The following is a 12459-nucleotide window of genomic DNA, read 5'->3' on the forward strand; positions in this document are numbered from 1 at the left end:
CGGATACATTAACTGTGAAAGATTAAATTGACCATACTGCATACTCTGTGTGAGTGTGTGTGGGGGGGGGGGGGGTGTCACTGAAAACTTCCATCCTTATTTTCTTATTATCATTATCAAAATTCTGTATATCATTTGATTATATTTGATGGACATAGTTCTTCAGAAAAGCTTTGGAAAGCTGGCAATTCTGGGGTGGTTTGAAGACCCTAAATTCCCTAAATTGTTAGGTTATAGCCGTATCCGATATTCCAGAGAGCTTGAGGAAGACTACCATTTCCGAAAGTGATGCAATTACACGCAGTTTTTGTCGGGGATGAATTAACAATTGTCGATAAAAGGAGAAAATTTTTTATGTCTTATACATTACTTTATATACATGTTGACTAAAGTTTACTTAATGATTTATTTATTGAAATTAAGATGACTGTAATTCTTTGTGTACAAGAGGGATCAAAACTCTGAAAAAATGCTGACATTTTATCAATTAAATGTTTTGTATAAATTTTATCCTTTATTCTGTGTTTTTTATTTTTCTGCTACGTTGAAGCAGCCTCTTCTCTTCAATTCTGTAAACTGCGTGTTGAATTGACTCACACTTTTGGGCCAAAATGCATAAATAAATAAATAAAAATAAATGAATAGATAAATAAAAATCAGCTGGAAGGACAAGGTAGCATAGAAGAAATAGATAAATCTATTGTTTTGGCATTTTTTAGCCTAATAATTCTTTTCTTTCTTATAAAAAGAAAGTTAAGATAATGAATACCCTATTCTGAAACAGTTTCTATATCAAACCATGAATTATAATACGCATGTACGACAACAAGAGAACTAAAAGGAAAAATCAAATTTAACAATTGCATTTTCATTTCATTACCTATTTTTTTGTCGCCATGAAGTCTTTTCAAGTTTATACTGCTGAAAGGACAAAATATAAAGCAAAATCAAGCCGTATGAGAATAGGCACGAAAGTAGCAATTTCAACTCGGGAGAGGAAGGGGAGACATACAGGAATATGTCAATTAGTTCATTGAAAAAAAAATGAATGAAGAAAGTTAACAGACGCTATGAAAGTATATGCTTAAAAATGCCAGTTCAACCCCCCCCCCCCTCCCCCCTGGGAAGGGGGTGATGAACTGGCATTTTTAAGCATATACTGGTAAGGGTCTGGAAGCTAATTCTCTTTAGAAAACGGCTACACGGTTTTATTGATTGTGTGGATACAACGTCTTTTGCATTTTACTGTGTGTGTGTGTGAGTTGGCGGGGGTGGGGGGTTAATTTTATGTCATCTAATGTAAATTACAGAATCAATCAATAAAATGCCTGATGTTAAAGGAGAGAGAGGGGGATCCCGATAAATGTTTTTAAACAAAATTGCAATTAAAGTTTTAAATAATATAATGAAAACAAATACATCTATTTTTTTAAGAAATTTTCCAGCGAAATGATAGACGTTTACAGCAGCTTAATACATTTTTTATTAGAAAAAAAATATTATATGCTATTCTTAAATGAATGGGGCTGCTTTAAAACCAAACAAATAATGATGGAAATTATAGTAAATAGTTTAGACATCGGGATCGAGATGCCTCCCTCACCTCGATACGTATACGGATACGTATACGGATACGTCAGAAAGAACAATCTCTAATTACATGTAGAACACTGGATATCAAAATATTATATTGATTAATTGTAAAAAGCAAATAGTTTTACTGTATTTGAAATTGCAAATTTAAAAAAAATTGTTTTGAAATATCAAATTAATTTTACATGCACGCATCTACGGCATATTCTGGACTTTTACAAAAATAGTGAAATTGCTCTTTTTTGTTTGAAACTTACCCATATTTTTCAGATATAAATAATAATTTACACAAAAATGTTTTATTCTTTTATAAACCATAGGGTATGATGTCTATGAAAATAACATAGCCTTTTGAGTTGGATGTTCAGTTCTTATATTTTTTTAAAAGCTGAAAATCCTCAAAAAATCGGTATTTTCATGTTTTTTTCAAATTTGGATTATCTCCCTTTTTCAGTGAAAAATTAGAAATTTTTCCTGGATATGGAAATATTTTGATTAATTGTGAAAAGTTACTTGTGTTGTTGTGTTTTGAAAATAAAAAGAAATTGTTTTGAAATGTCATATTCATTTCACTTGTATACATCTATGGCATATACTGGACTTTGACAAAAATAGTGAAATTGCTCTTTTTTTGTATGAAACTCATCCATAATTTTCGGATATTAATAATAATTTGCACAAAAATGTTTTTATACTTTTATTAGCCACAGGGTATGATGTCTATGAAAATAGCACAGTCTTTTGATTTGGCTGTAGGGTTTTTATATTTTTTAATAGACGAAAATCCTCAAAAAATGGATATTTTCAAGTTTTTGCAAATTTGAATTATCTCCCCTTTTCAGTGTAAAATTAAAACATCTTACTGGACATAAAAATATTTTGATTTATTGTGACAAGTAACTAGTTGAGCTGTATTTGAATGAGCAATAAATATAATTGTGATTTCTTTTTTGATTTTCTTTTTCTTTCAACTTAAATATTGGCAATTTTGCAAATTTTTAGAGGAAATTTCGGCCATAACATGCTGCAAACAGTGTTTCTGTTGCCATGGAAACCAGACACTGATTTGATAAAAAATATTTTATTTTAGGAAGTTACTAAGCATACTCTACCAGCATGCGAAGTTTAAAAAAAATTGGAAACCCTTCATGTGCCGCCCCCTGCCTGATTCTTACGTGGAATAGTACTTAACGTAATTCAGCACAATATGAAGTAATCACACTTCTCTATGCCTCGTCGCACACAAGGGGAAGCATAGTTACTCAAACAATTAAAATACGGTTTTTGCTTGAAATAATCAAAAGCAGAGATGATTAAACTATCCTTTACAGGTTTTGCTTTTTTTTAATGTTTATAGTACAATTATAAGTAAATTTATATACTGTGAATGTTTTTGTCTTTTTTTAACTAAAATGCCGACTTTTGAGAACTTGCATTGAAAAAGCTTCAGAGTGTTCTATTCAACGGTGTATCTACAAATTTTGACCCGATTATAAGCACTCATGCAAATTAAAACAATACTTCAAACGGAAATACGTCAGAACTTGGAGGTATCCCATACTACCTTAAGTAAATATGATAATTCGTGAGCAAGAACATATCTTTTTTTTCACAAAGTAATTTGAAAAACGAACTCATGTTGGAAAGAAAGTTGAAATTTTTTTTCAATTTCATCATGACTGAAACGCTCATTAACTCCTCAACTTACAGACTTCGTAATATCTTGGAGAAAATGAATGGGTAAAAACCCTTATTTATATCTGAATGACAAGGAATATTATATTAAATAATGAAATGCTTAGACTTAAGACTTTGAAAACATTCATTTAGAAATATTAATTAAGCTCTGTATTTTCATACTCTCACTATAAAGAGGGTGAGGGTGCAAAAATACTTTGGTAATTGTAAATCTTATTTAAGATGCATGGGTGGCTACTCAGGGAAGATTGCAGTTGGATATGTTTGTTCTACCCGTAGACCCCTCAATACGCTATCTCGGTAACCATTATCGTCTTTTGTTTTACAAGAATCCCATGATGCGACAACACTAACACAAGTACTATTAGCCCTGATGTTTTTCAGAAGATTTTAAAAGTTTTCTCATTTATATTTCCACGAAAATTGTGACCTTATATTGTGGTCCGATGTTATTAAAAGGGTCTCTAAATCCACATGGGGACGCTGAAGTATCAATATGTAAAAGATGAAGAACAGTGATCAATCTCGTTGAACCCATAAACAAAAGAATCGTCAACAGGATAAAAACACAGACCCCTGGAAAATCCAGGAGTGGGATCAGGTGCCTAGGAGAAGTCCCCTGAAAGCATCCCCTGTCGACCGGTCACACCCACCGTCAGCTCTATGAATTAATCAGGTATTAGTAGTAATCCGTAGTCTAATTCAGTGTAAAAGTAATGAACTAACAAATGGTATGAAACGTCAGACAAAAAAAGATCCAACGATAGGTTGTAGTTACTACAAGCAAGGTCATTTTAACTAAAGTAGAATCTGCAAAACGCTGACTTTAAACACGATTGTTGAAATCCTTGTAACATCAACTTGTTTGTCAGTAGCTTGCCTCGGTTTCAAAATTGATCATTCTCAGAGCATGCCATTGCATGCCATTGAATCAGTTGGGAGAATAAACACCATATGAAGATGCATATGGTGTTGGAATATCATATAAATAAGGGAAGATAATGGAAAAGCTGAAATCCCGTTTCTCATACAGTTTAATTATCAGTTGGCCATTATCGTCTATAATCATTAAAAATATGACACAGATGTCAGACTGTGGTATCTTTTATTTTGAGTTCACTTGGATATATAGAGTGTACATATTAATGAAAGTAATTTGTTAACTGATAAAACGCCGTTGATATATCTTAATGTTGAATTGAAGGTCACAGCAAGAGCTTGGTTCTTCTCATGAAGAAGATTGTTGAATAAATTCTGCTTTATAGGAATTTAAATACAGGTCGTCTGATAATGGAACACAATTACATGTAGTGCCCATCGAAATTACCCAGATTGTAGGAGATGTGGTCTCTAAAGACTACATGGAAATTGTCAAGAAAGAAGTCTGGCATCTTTTCAGTATCAAATATTTACATCCACTAAATATTGTTTCCTTTACTTCTTAAAGATATACATGCTATAACTTGCGTCAGTTAAAGATAAAGTTGGAAATTCATTTATTTTGTTTACCAAATAAAGTTACGAAAATATTGTAAATTACACAATTGGAAATGAACGCATTATAAAGATCTCAAATTGTAATTATTCATTATCCTACTAGGACAGTAATGCCTTTATTTAAATTCATACATCATGTGACACCGTCGCTACTTTTAGATTGATAAACAAAAATGGCGTCAAGAAAACGAGGTAGGCCGTTTGGTATACAAAATAACTTTTGACATGGATGGCATACGTTTTATGCTTAAAGATACTTATCTTTTAAACAACAAGTATTAATCATCTACTCTGTTATGACATATATTAACGTTTATTCAAAATCGTAGTCAAAATGCAACGTACCTTGTTGTCTATGATTTCCCGCTGACATGCGTGTCTATATACTGTTTACGCACTTCCTTCATCTATATTCATGAATAGACTGAATTCTTAATTGCAGATCTTGCCTAATTGTTTTGTAATTACAACGACTTATTTAGTAAAACTTTGTGGAAAGTAATTATTTTTTATTACACATCATGTTTCTCAAATCATTTAGCCATTTTGTTTCACATAAAAAATTGCGTTTACATAGCGTGTATATCTCTAAGAAAACCAATGCCGTTTATCAGTCAGTAAACACCGCTTAGCGTATCGGCTCTACAGATTTCTTGAGCAGTGGCTGTTCCATCAATGACAAATATATCAATCATACAATATTTCATCTACTAAATCCTACTTCAAATGTTTATTTGTACAGATATAAATATAAATATTAAATTTCTTTCTTTCTTTGTTAGTACGGGAATTAACGTAGCAGCTTACGCGGGTTATGCATTTTTTCTGCAACAGCTGCAACATTAATTCCCGTACTAACAACCAAAGAAAGCAGTTGAGCAGTTCAGACGTCATAGCTTAGCAGCTGTGAGATTGAAAACATTGTAACATGGATTTAAGCAACATATTTGGGAAGAAATTGGCAGTTTAATCTCTATCAAGATGGTTTAGCTACTATCTCTATCTTATTACAGGCCAGAAATTAGAATATTTTTTACTTACTTTGATATTCTTTCACACTGTGAGAGAATATCACTTTTATTCAATAAATAAATCTCATTATTTCACTTTGAAAATGTAATAAATAGAATTATATAATTTTTTGCAATGTAATTTCATATAACAAAATATGAAAACTGACGAATGTCACATTTATATTTTATTGAGAAAGAAGTTGTCTATGATGTCAAAAGCCTGATCTTTAATATATCTTGAGGAAAGGTTGTATAAAGCGTAGAAAATTCATATGTTTTGATGCTACTAATTAATGTTTGAAAGGTTTTTGGGATGCTAAATTTTTAAAATCTTCTGTGGATATTTTAGAATCCACACTTTATTTACACCACTTATTGAATATTTTATAGCACAATGCGTTTGAAGTTTCTCCTTCAAAGCAGTTGGTATTTTGGTGAGGAGTAAGGACAGGGCTTGGTTGAACATTTACTGAACGCTGTAAAATATCTTTGTAAGGATTTTTATGATGTATTAAAATCCAGTATAGGTTAGGGTTAATCAAACTCACTTCCATTGACTGGAATGTTTGAAGTATTTAAATTGCAATTAAGGTGATTTTTAAGAATTTCATCTTTTAAAAGTGAATTGTGAGTATAAGTTGGATTACTAGATGTGGATTTAAAACCGAGTTCTAAAATGCAGTTGAAATAATGAACCTTACAAAGACTTATTGTTAAAAACTTTGTCAGCTGGAACCGAAAATATATTCTTCAGGTATTTTCAACGCTAAAATCCAACAAACATTTTGTCTACAAAATGTCTAGAATAAATGAAATTTTCAAAGGTGTTATGTTCTTTTTTCAATATGTGAACAACTTAGCCCTCATTTTCGTGTCTGAATGGTTGGCCCAAGGGGCATCATTTTCATAATTTTTGTTAAGGATTAGCTACTTATAGTTATCATGCAAGCAGTTTGTCTGATACATGTCTATAGGTAAAGACATTTTCAAATTTGTAATATATTTTTCAATGGATGACCAACTCTGCTGCACCCTTGGGCCTGAACAATGAGACAGTGGGCCTCGAATTTTCCAATGTTATGTTAAAGGACTGTGCACTTCTATCAAATTTAGATGTCGACAGTTATGCAGTAGCGATGCATTTGTGAGCACATTCTTCAAGCCTGTTATAACAAATACTGTAAAATCACTTATTTTCGTGGGGTCAAATTTTCGTGGTTAGAGGAAAAATTACTGACTTTCATTCCGAGAATAAGAATGGAAATTTCGTGTTCAGACAGTTTTTTTCAATATGTAGATATTCACTTCAACGAGGGAAATTGTGTGCCCTTTTTTCTCCATCATGATAATCTTTTGTTAACATTTGGTTAACTTCTCTGGCGTTTTGCCATGCATCTAATATACAACATTGTGATCACCTTTTCATTTAACTTTACTATAGACATCAATATACATGTATATGTCCTTACTTCTTATTGTTATTTGTCTTAAAAATTCTGAGAGTAAAATTGTTTGTAAAATAATCATGCATTAAAGTATACGCTACAATTCAGACTCCATAAAGACAATCACTTCCTGAGATTATCACAGTTTGGTACTCTGTCATATTTTCAGCTGTCTTTCTGCATTTCTGATCTTCTATGCGGTTGAAATTAATTCATGTAACTTGTACACAGCCACAAATGAATTATGTTAATTTGTTTACCTTTTTTACTTCATTTAATTTAAGACCATTTAAAGAATCTTCAATATCATGTCATATTAACTTCTTTCAAATGTTATCCACATGCATGTACTGAACATCCCACTTGTATTCCTGTTGCTTGGGATACAAACAATAAATATGTTTACAGAAATGTTGTTTACCTTTTCATATTCATTTTAAATATGGTGATGAAGAAAAGAAAATTTGGATCAATTTTAAAAGACAAATTTTTATTCAAATATTGAAGCATTTCATGTTTTTGACACCAAGACAAAGCTTGTTTTTCCTCGATTTATTTCTTCACGTCTATGCGAGCATGATTGCAGCTTCCCCGACACCATGTCGGACAGCTAGACCCTCTTTTACAGAGAATTTTAGACATCCTGTTGGCAAAGTCGTGGCAGTTGTTGGTAAATAATCCGTAACTACCATATTGACATCTGTAGTTTCTGGCGCATCCCTCAATGCAACTCAAGCTAACTGTGCTGTAGCCTGCTGGGGAACCCTCCCTTCCCCCACTGCACCTATGTCCCTCTAGTCTTCTATTTGAAATCACAACCACTGATTTACCTTTTAAAAAATCAGAAAAATTACGACACAATGGGATGTTCTTTTGAACTGTGTTTTTGAAATTATATTAGATTATACAATTCATATATTAAATCTAACTTTCTAAGCTCAGACAATTGCAAGAATATTCCAAAAGAATATCTATCTCTTAAGATTAAAAAAAGACATTTGAATCTTGTTACATTTAAAAAGACTAAATTATTAATGTACAAGTTACTTGCATTTTACATTACAGCCAAACCTATGAAGGGAATTTCTAAAAATGGTCACTTTCGAGAGGTAGTCTCATTAAGTAGGGAATTTTCGAAGTTCATGCATAACTACTTATTAAATATAGTAGTTCATATTCTTTGGTAAACCATGACCCACTGTTGTGGCCCCGCCCTACCCCAAGGAGTCATGATTTGAACAAAATCGAATCTACACTGCCTGAGGACACTTCTGTATTAATATGTCTAATAATAGCATCTATTTAATAATATAAAATAGATGCATTTATAAATATATATATGAATATATATATAATTTAAAAATAGAATTACTCTTACCCCCCATGCATCAGGATCGAAATTCGAACCTCGGATTTTTTACACTGCCTGAGGACACTTCTGTATTAATATGTCTAATAATGACTTAGCTGTTCTTGAGAAGATTCTTGATAAATAAAATGTTTTCATCAGATATTTTTACAAATTGTTTTATTCCTAATTAAGTTAAGCATAACTTAAGTGTTTAAATCCAAAACCGACTTGTTTTTGTCATGTTTTACCTGAATACGGGTAAAATATCATAAATAATTCTCGATAGGAAGTTTAACGGTCATATATGTATGACAGGAAGTTGTTAATTGAATTCGAATTGTCACTATATATGATAGGTTTGACTGTAAATCACTTGAAAATGGTAAGCTTGCAGTTGAAAACGTTGAAGTTTTAAATTTGTTACAAACCAATAAAATCAAAGTATTTTCCCCTGTAGTAAATGAATCGATGAATGTAGGATAACCGTCCCCTCGTAGGTGCGCCTCGTTTGCCCTTTTTACTACTGATACAGTTCAGGTTTGTTGTGCCAAAATAGTATGGGGAGGCTCCATCTGTGGTCATAAAATACATATAAAAATTCAGTCATAATTATATTTATCTTACGCATTTGTATAATTTGTCTTGTCTTGAGGAAAATAATTTAAAAATATTTTGCAACTTTAAATGACATCATTTATGAATTTAAAAAAAAAAAAAAAAAAAAAAAAACACAAGTAAGATATTATGTGTAAGTTAAATTTACATCTTGCTGGACATCCTCTGCTATTGCCGTTCCTGCCCCACCATCTCCTCACCCACCAAGCATCCGCTTGGAGGAATAATACACAAATGACGATGAAAATCTAAGGAACAGATAAAATGAGATTATACTGAGACATATTTAATAATGATATTGTAGAAAAGTATTTTTATTTAAATCATGTATTGATTTATGTTCACCTCCACAATTTTATGAACAATAAGAAGTAATACATTTTACTTGTATTTTATGAGTACTTTTTATTATTATTAAAATCGCTAGAGTTATTTATGAAAAATCGCTGATATTCTCCCAAAACTTAAGTAAGAAAGTTGAAATAATTGTTTTTAGTCATATCCAGTAAAAAGTATTTCATAAACTCGAAAGATAACAAAATTTAACGTATTAGAAAAAAATCTTTCGGAAATTCAAATACTTATCCTTGTACATAATGTAAGACCCCTCCTCCTTTTTGAAAGAAAAAAAAAATACTTAAGAAAAATATTTAAATTTACATTAATAAATTAATGATGTTAAAAGTAAAAATTATTAATTATGAAAGTGTTTACTGCAAATCGAATGAAATTTGTAAAACAAAATATACGTATGTGATTTTAATTATCACTCTTTAAAACGAACTGCATGTATAGATCTTTAAAAGGAAATTAGGGAGTTTTATTTTCTCCTTTTAAATAATAGAACTTTTGTTTATAGAATTGTCGTTCTTATTTATCATCTAAAAAACTATTTTCTTGAAATCATAAAGAAGTGTATTGAATTTAACATCAAATAGAAAAAAGGACATACCAATGAAAACTGCATCTCATTTCATAAAGGGATGTACTGCATACGTTGGTATAAGATTATATATAGTGTCATTAGTAATAAAATACCTGTGTGTCTGATATAGAAGGTAAGTGTTCCACGCAGACTTCCCTCACGAAAACAATGGAAACTTTCATATTTGAGTTAACAAAATAACTCAAAATTAAATTCCAATTGAAATTAATCAAAGAAGTGAAATATTTTCAATAATGCAAACATGAATTTGTATTTTTTCTTCATAGAACACAACATTTTATTTAGTTATGAAACATCTTTTCGACAAACTCTTACTATAACAATTTGTTGTATAAGCGTGACAAGATTGTACACCCTATATAAGTATTATCTATAAAATATTTAGAAAGTATGACTATGTAACGATTTTTTAAAACACCAACTGCAGCATCTGTTCGTTTTTAAATAATCGTTTGAATTAAAACAAATCTAGTGGTATTTTAAAAAACACACACAATATTTTAGAAGTAAGAGTTAAGAAATTATTGAATATCCTTATCATTTAAAACATAGAAGCCTTGATTTTAATGGATTAGATTTTCAGTATAGATTTCAGTTTTATTATTATGAGAACAAAAATATCTGTGACTTTCTGTACAAAATAAGCGCAAACTTATTTTATATAAAAATGAATAAGAAAACATATAATGATATTTATTGAACAAATTGATCAGTATAGAAGCCCCACCTCGTAAGCTTAATTACGGCTTTGCAAACAAATGAGGTATTTCCTGTGAACGATGAGTTTAGTATAACCAATATAAATTAATATATTCAGTATAATAAATTGCTTTCAAGAATTTACCTAATACGAAGTCACACCTTATTTAGATCATTCCTCAGTTCAATATTGTACGATTTTTACAGAAGTATAAAACTAAACATAGAACTTAAAAATTTTAAAACAACCCAATATCACAAATACATTTTAGAAACAAAAGTTGTAATCAAAATTGATAAATTAATGTTAAATCATTCTAAAAAGAATGTCACTGGAAATAATTTTCAAAATCATGTTTAAAATGCAAGAAATGAATTTTCATAATAATATTTAATCACTACTATAATTTTACGGATATTCGAGATAGAAGCCCATTTCTTAAAGAGAAAAAATCCTATATTTCTTTTATGATATTTGTGTCAGGAATTGAGATATTCATTTAGAACATATGAGATCCGTAGCAACGAGGGGGGGGGGGGGGGCAACCTCCCTAAAAATATTGAAAAAAAAAACAAAACAAAAAGAAACTGTCCAAACTCAAAAATCCTATTTCGGGGGTTAGGAGGGGTCGGGAGTGTACCTTCCTCTAATCTTTTGGTACAATTTTCATCAAATGCTAGAATTTACCAGTGTTCGACTTAACAAAAACAAAAGGGGGACAAACTGCATCTAAATGAAATCTTACATATCTAAACTCCATCAAAAGACTATATTAAACAAATGCCCCGGTTCCTCTGCGTTCTACAGACCTGATACTGACTGTTTTTTTAAAAACAAATTATTAAGCCGATTTTACATACTGAATTGGTCGCCCGCGTGGCGCTGTGGTTAGAGCGTCTGCTCTAGAGTTGCGACGCAAGGAGTTGATCCTTATGTCGCGGGTTCGAATCCCACTGTGGGACGTGGAGACCGGTCCTTCGGATGAGACTGTATAAACCGAGGTCCCGTGTCGCAGTAGGTGCTGGCACGAAAAAGATCCCTCACTGTTCAATGGCCGTAAGTGTCGAGTATAGGACAAAATTTGCAGCTCTCCACCGGCAAATGGTGGCGTCTCCATATGAGTGAAAAAGTAGGGACGTTAAACAACAAACAAACAAACAAACAAACATACTGAATTGTCTATGATTACTCCTTTCACCCAATCAAAACAAAGGGCTCACGGTTGTTTATGCTTACTCCTCCATGGCACCAGATCCCACATTTGATTTTTTTTCCAATGTAACCGTTTGCTCTGCTCTCATTTCGTAATGTTTATAGGATATCTGAACCATTTTCTTCAAATTTCATACATTCCTTTTTTGTTTGTTTGTTGTTTAACTTCCCTCTCTAGAATTTTTCACTCTTATAGAGATTCACTTTTTGTCGGTGGAGGGCTGCAAATTTAACCTATAATCGGCACTCAGGGTCATGTACATGGGGGGAGGGTCTTTTTCGTGCCAGCACCTATTGCGACACGGGACGTCGGCTGATACGATCTCATCCGAATGACCGGTCTCTACGTCCCACAGTTAGATTCGAACCCACAACTCCCTTTTCCGCAA

General features: G+C 31.7%; 1 protein-coding gene across 1 annotated transcript; it reads right to left on the reverse strand.

Annotated features, from left to right (window-relative positions):
• Positions 1-7798: 7798 nt before the first annotated feature.
• On the reverse strand, positions 7799-10319 carry LOC133202505 (uncharacterized). The gene is made up of 4 exons (XM_061338345.1): positions 10251-10319; positions 9361-9460; positions 9026-9169; positions 7799-8076 (listed from the first exon to the last, which is right to left on the reverse strand). The coding sequence occupies exons 1-4, from the start codon at positions 10317-10319 to the stop codon at positions 7799-7801; spliced, it is 591 nt and encodes a 196-aa protein (XP_061194329.1).
• Between the last annotated feature and the right edge of the window lie 2140 nt (positions 10320-12459).

This window comes from Saccostrea echinata, unplaced genomic scaffold (genome assembly GCF_033153115.1).
Source record: "Saccostrea echinata isolate AGI-Se365-2 ecotype Australia unplaced genomic scaffold, CSIRO_AGI_Sech_v1 ptg000047l, whole genome shotgun sequence".
Taxonomy (NCBI): Eukaryota; Metazoa; Mollusca; class Bivalvia; order Ostreida; family Ostreidae; genus Saccostrea; species Saccostrea echinata.